Here is a 20,427-nt window from a genome sequence, read left to right as displayed (position 1 = left end):
CACCCCCAATGAAACTCCCTTTCAATTCACTGGCTGCTCACAGGAGACCCCATCATGGAGGTGATCACATTATATCTGATCTCATCATGGAAGTGATTGCATCATTATACTACTGAGAATCAAGGTCCAGCCAAGTTGACACACAACCTTAATGATCACAATCACACTAAAGGGCCCTGTTTCTCCATATGGGTTCTGTGAACCAGCTGCATCAACTTCACCTGAGGGTTTCTTAAAAGCTGAGTCCTGTGTCCCACCCAGGCCTACTCGATCAGAATCTCTGGGGTGGGGTGGAAATCTGCTTTTTAATAAGGTCCACAGCTGGTTTTTATGTACCATCAAGTTGCTGCCTTTTATTAAGCACATCCAGATAGGTTTATCACAGACAGTCCCCAGGCACCTGTTTCCACATATGTTTCCTTTGAGTCTGAGACTACTGCCATGTGATTCTCTAATGTGGTGCTCCTGACATATATTAGACTTTCAGCAAGTAGAGAATAAATGTAACAGAGTAAAGCTTGAGCTAAGACTTGAGGACACACTGTAGATGAGTAAAGGCAGATGCATGGCATTCCAGATGAGGGGACCTCTTGAGCAAAGGGAAGCACTGGCGAAACAGCCAGCAGAGGAACAAAAATTCCCCAGATTCCTGTAAGTGACTCTAGCTGGATGTGGACACTGATCCTTTCTCTGCCCTTTGCTTTCCTACAGAAGAGGATCTGTGGAGGCCTGTCTACTTATGCCATGAATGATTCTCTTGTTCTCCTCTTTTTTTTTTATGCCTCAGATATTTTTTGGCAATTTATTAATGATGAAATATATCATCCCTTCAAGAGAGTGTATATATATGTGTGTGTGTATGTGTTGTTGTTGTTGTTAGGTGGCATTGAATCAGTTCTGACTTACAGTGACCCTATATTCAACAGAACAAAACAGTGCCCAGCCCTGTGCCATTCTCACAACTGTTCCTATGTTTCACGCAGTATTGCAACCACTGTGTCAATCCATCTCATCAAGAGTCTTCCTGTTCTTTGTTGATCCTCTACATTACCAAGCATGATGTCCTTCTCCAGGGACTAATCCCTCCTGATAACATGTCCAAAGTACATGAGACGAAGTCTCTCTGTCCTCACATCCAAACAGCACTCCAGCTGTACTTCTTCCAGTATAGACTTGTTTGTTCTTCTGGCAGTCCATGGTATATTCAATATTTTTCATCAACACCATAATTCAAATGCATCAGTTCTTCTTCAGTCTTCCTTATTCATTGTCCAGCTTTCACATTCATATGAGGCAATTGAAAATACCATGGCTTGGGTCAGGTGCACCTTAGTCCTCAAAGTGACATCTTAGATTTTCAACACGTTTAAGAGGTCTATTGCAACAGACCTCTCGGACTATGCAAGGCATTTGACTGTGTGGATCATAGCAAACTATGGATAACATTGTAAAGAATGGGAATTCCAGAACACTAAATTGTGCTCATGAGGAACCTTTACATAGATCAAGAGGCAGTTGCTCGAACAGAACAAGGGGACACTGTGTGGTTTAAAGTCAGGAAAGCTGTGCGTCAGAGTTGTAACATTTCACCATACTTATTCAACCTGTATGCTGAGCAAATAATCTGAGAAGCTGGGTTATATGAAGAAGAATGGGGCATCAGGATCGGAGGAAGACTCATTAACAACTTGTGTTATGCTGATGACACAACCTTGCTTGCTGAAAGTGAAGAGGACTTGAAGCACTTACTGATGAAGATCAAAGACCACAGCCTTCTGTGTGGATTACATCTCAATATAAAGAAAGCAAAAATCCTCACAACTTGACCAATAAGCAACATAATAATAATTGGAGAAAAGATTGAAGTTGTCAAGGATTTCATTTTATTTGGATCCACAATCAACACCCATGGAAGTAGCAGTCAAGAAATCAAAAGATGCATTGCATTGGGCAAATCTGCTCCAAAGGACCTCTTTAAAGTGTTGAAAAGCAAAGATGTCACCTTGAAGACTAAGGTGCAGCTGACCCAAGCCATGATATTTTCAATTGCATCATATTCATGCCAAAGCTGGACAATAAGGATGACCGAAGAAGAATCGACACCTTTGAATTGTGGTAATTGTGAAAAATATTGAATATATCATGGACTGAAGTACAACCAGAATGCTCCTTAGAAGCAAGGATGGCAAGACTATGTCTCACATACTTTGGACATGTTCTCAGGAGGGATCAGTCCCTGGAGAAGGACATCATGCTTGGTGAAGTACAGGGTCAGCAGAAAAGAGGAAGACCCTCAATGAGATGGATTGACACAGTAGCTGCAACAATGGGCTCAAGCATAACAATGATTGTGAGCATGGTGAAGGACCAGGCAGTGTTTCCTTCAGTGGTACATAGGGTCTCTATGATTTGGAACCAACTCAATGGCACCTAGCAACATTGCAGCAGATTTGCCCAATTCAATACATTGTTTGATTTCTTGACTGCTGCTTCCATAGGCATTGATCATGCATCCAAGCAAAATGAAATCCTTGACAACTTAAAACTTTTCTCCATTTATCATGATGTTGCTTATTGGCCCAGTTGTGAGGATTTTTATCTTCTTTATGTTGAGGCTTAATCCATACTGTAGGCTGTAGTCTTTGATCTTCATCAGAAAGTGCTTTGAGTCCTCTTCACTTTCAGCAAAGAAGGTGTGGTCATCTGCATAATGCGGGTTGTTAATGAGTCTTCCTCCAATCCTGATGCCACATTCTTCTTCATACAGCCCAGCTTCTCAGATTATTGGCTCAACATACAGATTGAGTAAGTATGGTAAAAGGATGCAACCCTGATGCATACCATTCCTGATTTTAAACCACACGGTATCTTGTTCTTTTCAAATGATGCCTCTTGGTCTATGTACAGGTTCCTCATGAGCACAATTAAGTGCTCTGGAATTCCCATTTTTTGTGACATTATCTATATTTTGTTATGGTCCACACAGTCGAATCCTTTTGTGCAGTCAATGAAACATAGGTAAACATCTTTCCAGTATTCTCTGTTTTTAGCCAAGATTCATCTAACATCAGCAACATATACATATGTCCTTGGGTGGCACAAATGATTAAGTACTTGACTACTAGTCGAAAGGTTAGGTTGGCAGTTCAGACTCACCCAGAGGTGCTCTGGAGGAAGGGCCTGGAGATCTGCTTTCAAAAGTTCACAGCCTTGAAAACCCTATGGGGCAGTTCTCCTTTGTACTGGGGTCGCCATGAGCCGGAAATGAACTCGATGGCAACTAACAACAACAAATTATATGTGTGTGTATGTGTGTCTGTATGTGCATATTATATATATATATATATAATTTGTTGTTCTTAGTATTTGTTGTTGTTGTGTGCCATTGAGTCAATTCCAACTCATAGCGACCCTATAGGACAGAGTAGAACCATCCCATAGGGTTTCCAAGGAGCGGCTGGTAGATTCAAACTGCTGACCTTTGGTTAGCAGTCTGAGCTCTTAACCACTTCGCCAACAGGGCTCCGTTAGTAACTGTGTATATATATATATATATACACACACACATACACGTATATATGTGTACACTTATCTGTGGGGTATACATTCCAAGACCCCTGGGGATGCCACAAACATACCAAACCCTACGTATACTATATTTTGTCCTATACAAACATACCTATGGCAAAACTTAATTTATAAATTAGTTACAGTAAGAGATTAACAACAACAGATAATAATAAAATAGAACAATTATAACAATATTACATAATAAAACTTATGCAAATGGAGTATGGTCCCCAGAGTGGGATGGTGCAAGATTTCATCACAGTACTCATTTAACATTTTGAGACTGTGTAGTAGACCACAGGAAACTGAAACCATGGATAAGGGGTGGGGGGCGGGGGGCTACTGTATATATATGTATATATATATACACACACATACATATATATATACACACACATACATATATATATATACACATACATATACACACACACTCACAAACACATATCTGAATGCATACGTAGCAAATGTTTAAGGTATAAAAATAATAAAATGAACACCTATATGTGTATATGTGTATGCCTAATATCCAGGTTTTGAAATAAAATGAAACCAGTCAAGCCCCCTGCGTGCCATTCTTGATCTCAGCCCTCTGCTTTCCCCTGTTGAATGGGCCATTACCCTGAATTTTGTTGTGGCTATCCCTTGGTTTTCTTTTGAGTTTTATTACATGCATATATTGTTCACTTTTTCAAGGTTTTGAACTTGACATTAATGGTATCATACAGTCAATGTTATGTTTGTGGAACTCCCTCTTGTTGCATGTAGCTGTAGTTTATTTTCACTGTTGTATAGTATTTCATCGTATAACTCTACCACAGTTAATTTATGCATTCTCTTTTCAATGGGCGTTTGAGTTGATTCCCAGATTTTGCTATAATAAACAGAGCTGCTATAAATATTCTTCTAAATGTCTTCTGGTGCACATGTGCCAGTTTCTCTAGGGGTCTAAATTTAGAAGTGAAATTCCTAAGTCATAGAATCTGCACATCTTTAACTTCACTGGTATTGCCAAATTGTTCTGCAAAATGATTGTAGCAGTTTATATTCCCACAGCAGTGTATAAACTCACCTAACTCCATATCCCTGCCAACACTTCGTATTCTTAGACTTTTAAATTTCTGCCAATTTGACAAGTATAAAATTTTAATTTAATTTGCATGTCTCCACTTACTAATGAGGTTGAGAGTCTTATCATATGCTTTCATTCTCCCTTGTTTTGCCATTTGGATTTCTTCTTCTATGAGTTGTCTGTTCATGTGGTTTGCCCATTTTTCTATTTAGTAGTCTGTCATTTAGGCCAGTTTCCCTGGATGTTGGCTTTGATGCTGTTGACATGCCACTTAGCCTGCTGCCAGCAAGCTACCACCAGCCCAGGTTGACCTCCATATCCCTCACCGTGTCAGCAGCTCTGATCCAACCTCAAGTATGGCACTTACTGCTTTGGATTGTCCTTATCAGTTTTCATGCCTGTTCTGCCACTAAAAACACCCAGTTGCTGTGGAGTCAATTCTGATTCATGACGACCCATTTGTCAGAGAAGTCTGTGCTTAATAAGTTTTTCAATGGCTGATGTTTCAGAATTAGATTGCCAGGCCTTTCTTCCAAGTTTCCTCTGGGTGGATTCAAACTTCCAACATTTCGGTTAACAGCCAAGTGCATTAACCATTTGTACCACCCAGAGACTTCCTCCTTGCACTTATCAGGGTATCTCTACACTGGGAATCTTCTCTAGGTTCCCAGTGCCCAGCTGAGGCCTGGCACACAATAGTTAACTTGTGAAGTGTGTGCTGAAGGATGAGGAAACCGAGGCCTAGGGAGGGGAAGAGATTGGCCAGGCCACACAGCAAGTTAATGCCAGGGCTGGGACTCCAGTCCTCGTCTCCCTACTCTTTGCCCTGTGCTCCCCTCACAAGAGCCTTCAGTGAGGGCAAGTGAGGGAAAAGCTGGTGAGAGGGCCTGGTCAGTGGGGTCCTATGATGGGCCCAGGAGTAGCCCAGCCCAAGGCCAGTTTCCTCAAACACTGGTGCCACTTCAAAACGCTTTATCCCCAAGCCACCCACTTCTCATCACCAGCCATAAATTGAATGATGCCAAGAGAACAATCTAATTAAAGCACTTTCACTTCCCTAAAGAAATTGCTGCTGGAAGCACTTATAGATAATTAGCTTTCACATGGAGTGGGATGGGCCTGGGCCTGGCGCCAGGCTTTCCTCATGGGAGGGGATGCAAGTGGTGATGAAGATGGTCCCTGCTGGCCATTACCTGGGCAGCAGGGCCGGTGCATCTGGGGTCTGGGCACAGAAGGAGTTACTGAATGCTGAGATCTTCCTGGGTGTGCAGGAAGCATGAAGTGTAGAAGAGGGACCGTGGAACCCACACAGGTAAAGCACCTGAAGTGTACAGTAAACATCATGTCAAATTTATGAGTAACGTCCTCCTACTAATTATTGGAAAAGCATCAGAGGTGGCTTTTACGCAAATATCTAAAGGACACAGGTTAGTATACAAAGGCCCATCATATATCATTGGTGCTGGTCTGCTACTTCCCATATCCTTTTGCGTGTTTAATTTTTTACAGAAAGGTGGAGGAGTTGGTTTCTGGGTCATAATAAACATATTCATGTAAATGCAGTGATAACTCAGCTGCAAGGAAAAGGGAGCATAACCTAAAGATCCCAAATCTTCTCCTTCACCCTTCTGTCCCAATTGGATACCTGACAGCTGCAGAAATAAGCAAGACAAGTGGGAACCATAAAGTGGGTGGAACTCTCCACAGGGGTTAGTTAGGCAGTACAGGTCTGTTCATCCAGAGTACAAAAGAAAAAAAAAAATTTTTTTTTTTTTTTTTTCGGTCAGAGTCAGAGAGTGAGTAAGGGTCATGCTTAAGGAAGCAAAAACAAGTGTGGGGCCAAGCAACAGGGCAAAGCATCAGATGGAAGAAATGACTAATGGGTCAGAAACAGGATCTGAAGGCAGAGTGTAAAATGGATCAGGACAAGGTTCAGGATAAAGTCCATGAACTCGAAGCCTCACTTTTTAAAATGAGGTATTTTTTTAAGGAGTGGTGGTAAACCTAGACCTAACAGAGCCCTGGTGGCGCAGTGGTTAAGCACTCGGCTGCTAACCAAAATGTCAGCAGTTCGAATCCACCAGTCACTCCCTGGAAATCCTATGGGGCAGTTCTACTCTGTGCTATAGGGTCACTATGAGTCGGAACTGACTTGACAGCGACAGGTTTTTTTTTTTTTTTTTTTTTGGGTAGACCTGATGGCCCAATAGAAAATACAAGAACTAAAACAGGCCTATAGGAGGATTCTATTTCCCAAACAAATATATTTCAGACCACGATTAACTTCTTTTATTACGAACAAGAATCTTTGATTAAAAGCTAAATGTAAAGTGGATAAATTCACGTATTAATATGTGATAGGGAATGGAACAGTAAGTAAAAAGGATCATATAAAGAGTTTCGCAGGCAAGCTGGTGAGTTAGGGAGAGAGATGTGTTGGCAGAGAAAGCAAAGATGAGTTATTTAGGTGGAGAGAAATCAAGGATTGAATTATTTAAGAATACAAATGGAGACAATTTCCCTGTCAAGCAGATAATTTCCCCTAAAGCAGATTGTCAAACACATGCTTTGAAGGCATCTGGAGTACAAATGGTGTTTGTGAGAGGCATTGAAGGATCACTAAGAACAAATTCATTTCCTCTTGGATTAGGCTTACTAGGAATGTGCTGAGATAAAAAATATCAAGATTTCAGCAAAGCACTGCTAGGCACAGTGGGATCTGAAGCCAGCAATGGAAGACTGAGCAAGCTCCATTGTACTAAATGCTTTTAGAGTAGTCATTCTCAGCCCTGTTCTCAGATGACTAGAATCACCTGGGAAACTTTCAAAACTACAAATGCCTGGGTGCCACCACCAGAAGTTCCAATTTAATAGGTCTGGGGTGAAGTCTTGGCACTAAGTAATTCTAATGGGCTGCCCGGGTTGAGAATCACAGTTCTAAAGGCACCTGTAGTACAATGGAAGTTGCACAACCTTAGGAGATAGAAAAACTTGGGTTTACAATTCAGTTGTGCTACTGCTGACTTGGTAAAATGAGTCTACATGCCTTCTTTGAGCTTCAGTTTTCTAATCCTAAAAATGATAGTAATGTCATACTTAATGATGAAATAGTGAATGAAATGTTAAAAGCTTTCTCTCTAAAATCAATAACAAGGCAGAGATACCTATTATCACTATCCCGTTTAACATTGTAATGGTGGCCCTAGCCAATGCAATAAGACAAGAAAAAGAAATAAAAAGCATAATGGCTGAAAAAGCAAAATTGTCATTATTTGCAGGCGACATGATGGTGTACACAGAAAATCCAAAGGAATCTACACACTATTAAAATTAACAATAGAATTTAGCTAGGTTTCTGAATACGATATCAAAATTGTATTTTCTACATATTAGCAACAAACAATTTGCAAATTTTTTTTTTTTTAAATCACACTAGCATACCTAAAAATAAGTATAAAACACATCTAGGAATAAATCTTAAAAACACATTCAAGATGTCCACATTGAAAACTCATAATATGGCTGAGGGAAATTAAAGACATCGTATGTAAGTGGAGAGATTTATCATGTTCATGGATTAGAATATTCTATATTGTATAAGATGCCAATTATTCTAAAATTTATTTGTGGATTTAAAGAAATCCAACCAAAACCCCAAAACATGTTTTTATGGAAATTAACAAGCTGATTCTAAATAGCCTTGAAGAAGAACAAAGTTGAAGGATTTATACTACCAGACATTAAAACTTATTACAAATTACAGGGACTCACACAGTGGCATATGGGCACAAGGATGGCCAAAAAGACTAAATAAACAGAATAGAAAGTTCAGAAACAGACGTACATATACCCTCACTTGATTTACAACAAAGCCATTACTTCAAAATGGTGCTGGCTCAATTGGATATGCCTATGGAAAAAAATTGAACCTTGAACCCTAGTTCACAGCAAAAACAAAGATTAATTTGAAACGGATCATAGACCTAAATGTGAAAGATAAAACAGTAAATCTCCTAGAAGAAAGCATAGGAGAATATCTTCATGATCTTGGGGAAGACAAAGATTTCTTTAAATGAACACAAGAAGCACTAATTATAAAAGAAAACATTGATAAATCAGACTTTATCAAAAGTAAGAATTTCTGTTAATTAAAAAAGACACCATTAAGACAATGAAAAAGCAAACCACAGACTAAGAATATATATTCTCAATACATACATCTGACAAAGGATTTGTATCTAGAATATATTTCTAAAGTTTATAAATCAGTAAGAAAAAGATATACAACCTACATTTTAAAAATAGGCAAAAGTCCGACATTTCACAAAAGATAACCACATGGCCAATAAGCACAGGAAAAATGCTCAAAAGCATTATTTATCAGGAAAATAAAATTAAAAGCATAATGAGATATCACTATATACTCAAGTAGGTCACAAGCAGGAGACTGTCTGCCCAGCTCTCACAATCTGCAAACAATTTGTACTTCCAAAGCAACACAAGAGGGAATGAAACACTCATTTAAAAATTGAATGTTCATTATCCATGTGTGTCCTTCTATCTCCCCCTCCATCTACCTTCCTTCCACATGCCACGTCCTCTTCTCTCCAGCCTTCCCTTTCCATGTCTCTCCTTGTCTGTGTGCGACCAGAGGACCCATCACTTGCTATCAGGGGACAGTAATGCTGTTTCCAGTTCTGTGCTTGAAGGACTGGCCCGTTGTCGATGCAAAGTTGCTCCCAGGAAGTGGGTCTGCCCCCAACCCTACACCTTCTACCATCCTCTCAATCTCCTTAACAATCTCCCTCCACTCCACTCCAAACTGGTACTCCCCCCACTGCAGAAGCCCGAGGGAAAGTTGGTGCCCATGGCTGGAAGACCCACCTCTGCAACTTGTCCAGTGCCCTGAGTAACCCTATCTTCCCTGTGGCACAGCTTCCCATCTCCCCAGCCCAAGAGCCATGTTCAGGATGAACTTTCTATATATTTTCTGCTCTCAGCAGATTACTCTGGGTACATCCAGGAGACTGCGCTTTGACTACCATTTTGCCCTGCAGAGCCTGATACTCCTTACCTCCATATCACACGTGTGCATGCATGCGCGCACACACACGGATCTGTGCATGTACGCATACACATTTACACACATGTACGTGTGCACAATACACACATGAACACACACATACACATACACACTCTGGGTTCTCAACAACAGAGCTCCACCTACGAACTGACAGGGAGAGAGAGGTGCCCACCGCTCTTCTGACAACTCTTCCAGGAACCCCATCTGAAACACACACCCAACCACAGAGAAAGTCAGGTGCTGCCAGGTCAACCCCAACTCATGGCAACCCATGTGTCAGAGAAGAACGACGCTCCAGAAGGTTTTCAATGGCTGATTTTTCAGAAGTAGACGGTCAGGTCTTTCGTCCAAGGTGCCTCTGGGTGAACTACTGCCAAATTTTTGGTTAACACCCAAGGATGTTAACCGTTTGCACCACCCAGGGACTTCCCAGGGAAGAGTTCTCATCCCAGTCAGCTCAGCACCCTCTAATTTTTGTTCATCACATTATGTCTTCCAAAATTACTTCACATGGCTTATGACAGCAGTAGAGCAGGGACCTCCACCAAATGAGAAAAATCAAGGCATGTAGGGATTAGGAAACTTCCCTGTGTCCGGTAGTGTAATGGATTGAGTTGTCTCCCCCCAAAATGTGTGTCAACTTGACTAGGCCATGAATCCCAGTATTGTGTGATTGTCCACCATTTTGTCATCTGATAGGATTTTCCTATGTGTTGTAAATCCTATCTTTATGATGTTAATGAGGCAAGATTAAAGGCAGTTGTGTTAATGAGGCAGGACTCAATCTACAAGATTAGGTTGTGTCTTAAACCAACCTCTTTTGAGACGTAAAAGAGAAGCCAGCAGAGAGACAGGGGGACCTCACATCACCAAGAAAGTACTTCCAGTAATAAAGCGCATTCTTTGGACCTGGCGTCCCTGCGCTGAGAAGATCCTAGACCAGAGGAAAATTGATGACCGGGGCCTTCCTCCAGAGATAACAGAGACAGAAAGCTTCCCTCTGGAGCTGGCATCCTGAATTTGGACTTCTAGCCTCCTAAACTGTGAGAGAATAAGTTTCTCTTTGTTAAAGCCATCCACTTGTGGTATTTCTGTTATAGCAGGTGTAGATTAACTAAGACAATTAGCAAAGGAAGGACCAACCCCAGGTTCTCTCCATTACCTCCCTGCATGGGAGCCTTTACCCAGGAGGCATGGCCATCCTCATATGCTTTCTGTTCATCTGACTTGTCCCAGGCTGACTCGTGGAACCCATCTCGGCCTGCCAGCCTCTCTAGGTCTGTTGGAGAACTTGGGTTCAAGGCCATGGGACTTAGATGGAGGGAGTGAAAGCTGGTTCAAATTACCAGAGCCAGGTGGTACAAAAGCGGACTGGGGGGAAATCCCATATAAAGATTTCTAGCCAGTCTGCCCTTGTTGAAGGACCTTACAATGTTTTTGGTTGTCAACCCTTCCCACCACTAGGACCTGGAACTACTCACAGAGGCCCTGCCAGGCTGTATTTGAGTGAAGTCAGAGGGTCTGCATTCTGGTGTCAGCCCTGCAGCTCACAGAGGGAATGTGGAGGTGGCCATCACTCCACCTCGCTGGGCGTCTATCCTCATTCCGCAATGCGGAAGAACACACACATACATACACACTGGCCAGTGGCTGGTCCAGACTCGCTGCTGCCTCCCTGAAGCCTCACCAGCAGCTCCATGAGAAAGCAGCCCGCCCATGTAGCCTGAAGACGCTGCAGCTGCCGCTACCGCTTTTGTCCACCAGGGCCCGCTGTTGCACAGCGCATCGGATACCAGGGGCCAAAGCCTGAGCTTTTCCTGGCTGCTGCGCTTAGATACTCAGACTGCCATTGATCTAGATCCAGCCCTTCTCCAAATCCAGAACGAACTTGCAGGGTGCGGCCTCCAGCCAGCAAGCCCTTCTTTCAGTCTGGTCAGTACTGTCCTGTAATCTCAGCCTGGCTCCTCTCGGGAAGAGAACAGTATCCGATTTTGTTCCAGCGTTTTACATCAAAGGAGCCCTGGTGATGCAGTGGCTAAAGCGTTTATCTGCTAACCGGAAAGTCACTGGTTTGAACCCACCTGCTGCTCCACAGGAGAACGATGTGGCAGTCTACTTTCATAAAGATCACAGCCGTGGAAACCCTATGGGTTAATTTACCTCTGTGCTCTAGGGTCACTACGAGTCAGAATCAAGGGCAATGGGTTTTTCTTTATATCTGGTTTTCTTTAAGCTCCTACATCTCTACCCCCAAGGCAGACCGACAGGTGAGAGATTTGGGGATGTGTAGGCGCCTCACGCCCTCTGGGAAAGCTCAGTAACAGACACCTCCCCTTGCAGAGCTGGGGAAGTGCACCCCGCCCTCCTTCAGTCTCTACTCCTCTCTGCCAGTCAGCCAGAGTCCAGCTGACGTAGAGCTGGGTTCTCTACACAGCCCCAGTCCAGTCCCAGGGCAGTTCCCAATCCCAGTGCCTGGGAAAGTGGGCATGGGGGGACCTGATAAGCCTGTTGAGCCCCAAAGAGGTGGGGGGGGGAAGCATGTGGGACCTCCATCCAGACACATTCTTTCTACCTCTTTTAGGGGCTCCCCCAGATAAAGAAGAGGGCCACAAGTCAAAGTAAGCAGATTTCTTGGCTGTCATCCACAGCCCCTCTCTCCCCACCCAGCCTCTCTTAAACATTAGAACTGGCCCAGCCAAGATGATGTAGCTGCCTTGCCCTGGGCTCTGCATACTCAGGCCCTTTTCAGCTAATGGGGAGGGGACAGATGTAGCAAACTAAACCTATGACTGGAGCAATAAAAGTAGGGTTCTCGTCCTGGCTCTGTCCCTTCCAGCATCTCTATCCCTTCCAGCCTCAACTTCCTCTTCTGCAAAATGGGTGTGGCCACTTCTCCCTTTGCAAAATGATTGTGAGAGTCAAACAAGCAAAAGGATAAGAAAAACTGGTTAAAGTTTTTGCAAATATTACCAATTTCTGATCATCTGCCACTGTACAGGGAGCAGGTAGTAGGGAGACAATCCTGTAAACCAGCAGCCAGAGCTGTGGAGCCTCTCCGCCATCCCCTTGCGCCCCACTGCCCCCCACCCAGGGTCTCTTCAACAGGGGGGTCCAGGCCACCCTGGCTCCATCTCTCCTCCTGACCTGCCCTTCAGATGTCAGGGCAAATCTACTCCTAGAAGCTGCCCCAGGAAATGGGGTGGGGGGACTTAGGGGTTGGGAGGAGGATGAGGGAGTCAGTTGCATGGAGACAGGCAGCAATTTTCTCTTTCCTCACCATCGATGATTTTCTCCTTGGACTCGAGATTCAGCCCTCTACCCTCCCCCTGCTTGTCTTTAATTTCTCCATCGATTTTCATTAAAGTCTTCTCTTGGCTTCCAGCACAGGGTAAACTCCTTATTTGAAAAAATAAAATGGGTGGATGGGGGGGCGGCGGTGGAAATAAATGGAAGCTCTTTTGAACGCAAGATTGTCTCTGGTCTTGAGGCTGGAAAAGGCAATTAATAGAACTGTCCTGGAGGTTGCCCAAGGATGTCTGAGCATTGGGCTTTGACCCTCCTCCCTCTCTATGGCCCTCAGATCCCTAGCCCCTCACCAGCCACATCTCTAGTCCAGCTCCAATCTCCAGCTCCCTGCAGGTCCCATCCCAGCCCCTGCACTGCAGTGCCCTGACCTTCCCTTTAGCCACTCAGAACTCTGCCAGGGCCTTTGCAACACACCCAGTACTCAGGTTCTTTGGGGGCAATTTAGGGTTTTCCAGGCCAGTCTGAAAAGGTGGAGAGGAGCTGGCCAGGGAGAGGAACAGGAAGTGAGCACAGGCAGTGTTCACTCCACACAGGCACCATGCTGGGAACCACCCACACTGATGCACTGCATCATCTCAGTGGCTCCAAGAAGCAGATGCCATCCCCATTTTACAGAAGAGGAAACCGAGGCTCAGAGGGAAGTGACTTGCTCCCTCACCCCCTTTGGGCTTCCTCCAAACCCTGCAGTCCCCCTCCTTGGAAATGCCAGTCCACCTTCTCAGGTCAGTTGTCTAGGAAAGTTGCTCTGACCAGTCCAGGGAAGGCTGGGTCACCCTGGCTGCCCAGAGAGAGTTGGGAATGTCTGTTCCCATTGGGCTGTGTGCCTCTGGGGTTCTGATTCTCTTCCCATAGTCTTTTCCAAAGTGGGGCCCACAGAACTCTGCCACCTTCTCTGGGCTCCTCCAACTCCCTGAACACAGAGCTCTTAAAGGACTTAGAGCCCCCTGGGCCGACCCACAGCTGTGTCAGCTCCCTGCCCCTTTGAGAACACTTTCCCCTGGCCTACCTGGGACCACTTCGTGGCCCCTCTCGGCCCACCTACATTGCCCCCTTGGTGCTGCCTTTGCCAACCTGGCAGGAGTGGTGCTGCCAGCATCTGACGGCCATGTGACAGCCCTCTCCACTGTCTGTACTGCTGGGCCTCTCCCTGTTCGGCCACCCTGGGAGGCAGGGCACATGTCTGGTTGCTTCTCTTGCTGAGGGCCTAGCCCTGGAGCCCAGGAAATGAGGGGTGTGTGTCTGCTGAGGATACAGGGAAGGTAGGACAGACTTCCTGAAGCTTGCTGATCCAGGGAAACATGATGGTAGGGAGACTGTGGCCGGGAGGAACCAGATCTCTGTAGAACACCTCAGAAGGGAAGGAATGGATCCCCAAGAGGCCCTTCAGACACCTCTGGACTCCTTTGCTGAGTGCTAACAGCTCGTCCCCTCCAGCCCCTGTCCCACTGATGCCCATGTCTCCCCCAACCCAGGCCAATGTCCAGAGCCTGGATCCCAGGGGAGCCATTTCCCTGCAGTGCCCACCTCAGAAGAGACAGCGCTTCCCAGGTAACCAGATACCTTCAAGTCGATTCCAACTCATGGTGACCCCATGTGTGTCTGAACTGAACTTTGCTCCGTAGGGTTTTCAATGGCTGATTTTTCAGAAGTAGATCACCAGGTTTTTCTTCTGAGGCACCTCTGGGTAGACTCAAACATCCAACCTTTCAGGTAGCAGCCAAGTGCGTTAACCGTTGGCACCACCCAGAGACTCCCTTCCCAGGGTAACATAGTGTAAAGAGCAGGGGCTTGCAAACCAGCCAGACTAGGGTTTGAATCCAAGTCCAATATTCATTAACTGAGGGAACACAGTTCTGAATCTGTTGGACCGGACTCAGACTAGACCATTGTGATCCATATCATTTTCATTGACTGATTTTTGCAAGTAGGTTGCCAGGTCTTTCTTCCTAATCTGTCTTAGTCTGAAAGCTCCACTGAAACCTGTTCAGCATCACAGCAACATTCAAGCCTCCACTGACAGGTGGGTGGTGACTGCATATGAGGTACATTGGCCAGGTATCAAACCCGGGTCTCCTGCAGTGAAGGCAAGAATTTTGTTGGTGAACCACTATTGTCCCCCACTTGGTGCAATGGTTAAGCACACTGCTGCTAACTGCAAGCCTGGCAGTTTGAACCTACCAGGGCTCCATGGGAGAAAATACCTGGAGATCAGTTCCCATAAAGATTACAGCCTAGGAAACCCTATGGGGGCAGTTCTACTCTATCCTATTGGGTTTCTAGGAGTCAGAATTGAATCCACAGCACACAGCACACAACAACAATAACTACCATTAATTCCATGCCTACTGAGTGCCAAGCACCACATGAGAAACTTTACATCCATCTGACAATCCTATGAGGCACATACTATGACCCCCACTTTACTGAGGAAGAAACTGCCCTTGTAGAAGGTAAGTAACTTTACCAGGGTAATTAATGCACCCAAATTCATAGGTAGAGAAGCCTGGGTTCAAGCCCAGATTCTGAGCTCTCAAAGTTCATGGTCTCCCAGTGCCCTGGGCTGCCTCACAGGAGACGTGTGATGAAAGGATGAATCGGTGATGGGTGTAATAAGCGAGCAAGTGAGTGCACAGAAAAGTAAGTGACAGCATGATTGCAAAAATAAATAAATAAATAAATAAGTGAACGACTAATGGACAGAGAGATGAAGAAGCAGCTGATGAAGTGACTCTGTGTGAGTGAGTTTACGAAACCATGACCAAACCTTTGACCACACAAATCCCCAGAGCCTGACAAGGCTCAGCATCACAAAGTAGAATCTGGAAGGATGGAGCGTCTGGTGACCTGACAAGACCCGCTCCTCTGCTGGGGTCTCTGCATGATTCAATGAACCTCTTCAAGGCTGGAGGAAAACAGTACAACAGAGGTGAATTTCATCAAATCCAGCTCATTTTTCACTTCTAATTAATTAAGGGAACCTCAGTGAGAAGGCCAGGAGGGGAAGCTGGAACTCTGACATTATCTAATTAGGCCACAAACTGTGCCTGGCAGGTAGGGCGGCAGGCGAGAGCCCCGTGGGCACCTGTCTTCCCCACCCAGCCTTTACCTTGCCTATCATTCTGTGGTTACTACATCTGGCCTGTCCCTGGGCTTCTGGACCTTCCATGCTAAGCACTGACAACTACCAGCCTCACCAGAGTCCCAAAGGCCAGCACTGAGCAGCCAGGATCCAGAGTGTGGCTCAGATGAAGCTGGGCTGAGGCAGAGGGGCGGGCATGGGTGAGCCCAGAGGAGCTGAAGGCCCTGCCCACCCCTCCCAGGTGCCTGTAGAATTTCCCACAACTTTGGAAGCACCTTCACGTGGAGGGAAGAATGTGAATATTCACCTCACAATATCTGATTTTGAGTTAGGTCTGCATAATGGTTAACAGCCCAGGCTGGCTCCGGCATCAACTGGGCTGGAATTAAATTACTACTCAGTCATTCATTAGCTCTGTGCCCTTGAGCAAGTGGCTTCACTTCTCTGAGTCCCCCTTTCTCCTTCTATAAACAAGGGGGATAATAACAGCTCCAACGGAACCTAGTCGCTGTGAGGATTACGCGGCATAATAAAAGGAGAGGCATAGCCAAGAGCTTGCCCAAACCAAGTATTCAAGACCCAAACCCACCGCTGTCGACTGGATTCTGATTCAGTGACCCCATAGGGCTTCCGAGGCTGTAAATCTCTATGGAAGCAGACTGCCACATCTTTCTCCAGCAGAACCGCAGGAAGTTTCAAACCGCCGACCTTTTAGTTAGCAGTTGGTCACTTTTAACTAATGCACATAATTTTTCATGTGACCCACATGATTCTTCTTCTTCTGATCATTTTTCATCCACTTAAAAATGTAAGAAAAAATTCCCAGCTCACGGGCAGTACCAAAGCAGGCAACAGGCTGAATTTGTCCCAGGAGTCATAGCTGGTCAACTCTGAACTAGAACATAGTCTCCATGAAGACAAGGGGTTGTCTGTTTTGTTCATTGCTTTACACCAAACACCTAAAATGGTACCTGGCAAATAGCAGACACCCCACAAATGATTGCTGAATTAATGAATTACAAGCTGTGTGAGTCTATGCAAGAAGCTGTTTCACCTCAGTTTCTTCATCTGTGCGGTGTGGATGCTTGCACACCGGAGGCGAGCCTCAGATGTAACTGGAATGCATACAGAGTCACTTTGCAAACTTTCCAGCTGCTTAACTGTATAGCTGCTATTTCTGGCCACCTCGGAGCCCTTCTCAGGCCAAGACTTAGCACCTAGCACAGAGGAAGTGTTTCATGAGTGTCTGTGTATTGAAAACAATCTGACCTGGAAGAGGGGAATGCTGCCCATGTAAGACCACCATCCCCTACAGCAGTTCAGAGCAGCAAAGTTGTCCAGGGCCTGGTGAAATTGCAAGGACTTTATCAGCACCCCGAGAGCACCCATTAGATCCGTGAAGCTGTGAGGTAGACTGGAAAGAGCAGGGGTAATGCAGTCAGGCTAACAGGGTCCAACTCCTGACTCCAACACTTACTATGGGATGTAGGCAAGTCACTTGAATTGCCTGAGACTCAGTTTCCTTGTCTTTAAGATGGTGATAATAAGAGTGCTCAGCTCACAAGGTCCTGTGAGTTAATGAAAGGATGTGTGCAATGGGCTCACTCAGCACCTGGCGTACAGAAGCCCCCAGACAATGAGTATTCTCTCCATCCTCTTGTTGAGTGGGGCAGAGTCTGACTCCCAGGCTAGGCCAGCCCATCTGGCATGGGAAAGACATATTAATGTGTTCTGGCTTTTGAGCAGCTTCAGGAGATAGAAGGAAAAATTGTCTCCAGCCTTCCCCTCTGCTCAGATTTTCAGTTCCAAGCAAAAAATGCTCTTCTAATTTTCTTCTCTGGATTTAAAAAACTTCCTGCTGCTCTTCAAACTCACCAAAGCCAAGAAACCCAAGGCTTTGGAAGGGCTGGTGATACCAAGCCTCTTGTGTTCCTTCTATTCTTCCTGCCATAAATGAAGGAAATGAGAAGCCAATCCCATCTGGCTATTTGTTAACTGTTCAAGGAAGAAGGGTTTATGGGAGAAGGGAGGGGATTATTCGCCACATGAAGCTGGAAATGTTTAATGTATTTCCTTTTTAGAGTCTTCTGTCTGTCTCTTTATGTCTCTCTCTCTCTCTCCACTCCCTCCTCTATCTAAGGGCACACACATATGTGTGCGCTCACACAACCAGACAGTGCACTATAACAGAGAGAAGTATAATTGCTTCCAGTCTTGCAAGACCTAGGTTTGGATTCTGGCTTTACCATTTAGTAGCTGTATGACTTTGAACAAGTCATTCCCTCCTCTGCCCCTACTTACCCACTAAGAAGTGGAACCAAGATCAAGGATAAACATCCATCTCTTATCTCCAAATCCAGTACTCATAACAACTGGATTTAAGGGCTTCCAGCCTAATGGAAAGAGGGCACTCTGTCCAGAGCGCTGGCACAAGCTCATCCATGACCTTGCTGTATGGCCTTGGACAAATTACTTCATCATTCCAAGCCTCAGCCTTCTCATCTGCAAAATGAGCAGGTTCCTCAGCCACCTCCATCTCCAGCTCATGGCATCTCTGAGTCTCTGATCCTATTACTCTGTGCTAATAATCTGAGTATAAAAAAAAAAATATTTGGAAAAAGGCAGGCTAAAAAGTAAAACGAACATTTGACTAGTAAAAAAAAGTAGCGCAGACTAAAGTAAAGAAGCTGGGGATAGGGTGAAGGTTATCTGGGCAGCCAGGACCAGACTGCAGCGAAGGGAGCAGTGTGCTTGCCCACTCCTGTTCAGACCAGCCCACATAAATACTCGGTACCTATCCCCAATCCTGCAAGCACTACGATCGTCACTAAGACATACCAGGCCTTCCCCTAAAACTTGGCCGGGAAATCCCCAAATATCAGCCCCAGCCTCAGTATCCCTCTCTCCTTGCAGAGACCTACTCCTTGCAGGCTCAGGCCCACTCAGGTATGGGTGATGCAGCGGATTCAGCACTACAACCTGGTGGAACGTGGGGAATACTGGAATTACAGGCAGTATCCAGGTTATGAATGGGATCCGTTCCTGACCGTGCCTTCAAGTTGAATTTATAAGTCAGTAACAGGTGCATAAGGTTCTCATTTATCCCTACTTTATCGCAAGGAAAACCCTAGTGGCACATTGGTTAAAGTGCTCAGCTGCCAACCAAAAGGTCGGAGTTCAAACTCACAAGCCACTCCGCAAGAGAAAGATGTGGCAGTCTGCTTTCATAAAGATTTACAGCCTAGAAAAATTTTATGGGGCAGTTCTACTCAGTCCTATAGGGTCGCTATGAGTCAGAATCAACTCAGTGGCAGTGGGTTTGGTTTTTTTCGGTTTTAGCACAAGAAAAGTCTCGAATCTTTTCAATGATTTAAAAGTTGCATGTGCGGCAAGTGAAGGTGACTGTGATGAATTTGTTGTGAGTAGGGGTTAGCTCAAATCTTTCAAAATGAGGGCAAAGCTACGTAACATTAAAGGGCAAGTATGACTTGTCTCTAAGTCGGATGTTCGTAACTCAGGGACTGCCTATAGTTGTGTTGCCCTAGACCGGGCTTGACCTGAGGCAGTAGGGGCCAATCACGTCACTGCATTCCTTCTCTGACCCCCAACCCACTCCCATGCCATATTGACCCAGCATACTCTTGGACTTAGGTTTCCATTTTCCTCATCCAAGCCCTCTAGTCTGTAGTTGGGGGAGGGGGGTGGGGAGACTGCTCTGCTTGCCTAGGTACCCAATACCCACCCTATTCCTGCCTGTTCTCTCCCCCCAGGAGCTGGACCCTCTTCCTTCTGCTGGGGTCCTGCTATGAGTGAAGGACCAATTCCCTTGATCCTCACCACCACTCCCCACCTCCCTCTTGCGTGTTCCACCCACCGGACACCCTTACTTGACTATCCCTATTGGTCACCCCATCCAGAAAGTACTAAGTCCCCCTTTGGGCTCTGCTTCTCTTGGTCAAGATCATCAGTGCCTGCCCCCTTTACCTCTTCACCGACTCACACAGTCAAGATCTCAGCAGCCCCATCTGAATAATGCCTGATGACTGGGAAAAGGAAGCACTCAGGGCACTTGTTCTACGAAGAGACCCAGATGGCCCAGATGGCCACAGTGAGGTCTTTTTCCCACCTCCCAGCCTGGTTCCAGGCCCCTGGGCCCATCCTGCCAGCTGCATCTTTACCTTCTCCAGCTGGTGGACACCCTCTTCCACGCAGCAGATGGAGGCCAACGTGCGGAGTGCCTGGGGATACAAGCACCGGAAACTGTCCTGCCGGCAGACCTTGAAGAGTGCTACGACACCACCCTCCTGCCAAGAAAAA

The 20,427-nt window shown here is 45.4% G+C and overlaps 1 protein-coding gene across 1 annotated transcript in view; it reads right to left on the bottom strand.

Annotated features, from left to right (window-relative positions):
* INSC (INSC spindle orientation adaptor protein) overlaps positions 1-20,427 on the bottom strand; it is a 170,335-nt gene that overhangs the window by 35,436 nt on the left and 114,472 nt on the right. Inside the window, exon 7 of the mRNA XM_049890510.1 lies at positions 20,289-20,414. Within this exon, the coding sequence (XP_049746467.1) occupies positions 20,289-20,414 (126 nt within the window). The remainder of the gene's footprint in view (positions 1-20,288; positions 20,415-20,427) is intronic.

Source organism: Elephas maximus, chromosome 7, assembly GCF_024166365.1.
Source record: "Elephas maximus indicus isolate mEleMax1 chromosome 7, mEleMax1 primary haplotype, whole genome shotgun sequence".
In the NCBI taxonomy this organism is placed as follows: domain Eukaryota; kingdom Metazoa; phylum Chordata; class Mammalia; order Proboscidea; family Elephantidae; genus Elephas; species Elephas maximus.
This window is presented reverse-complemented; position numbering and strand designations above follow the sequence as displayed.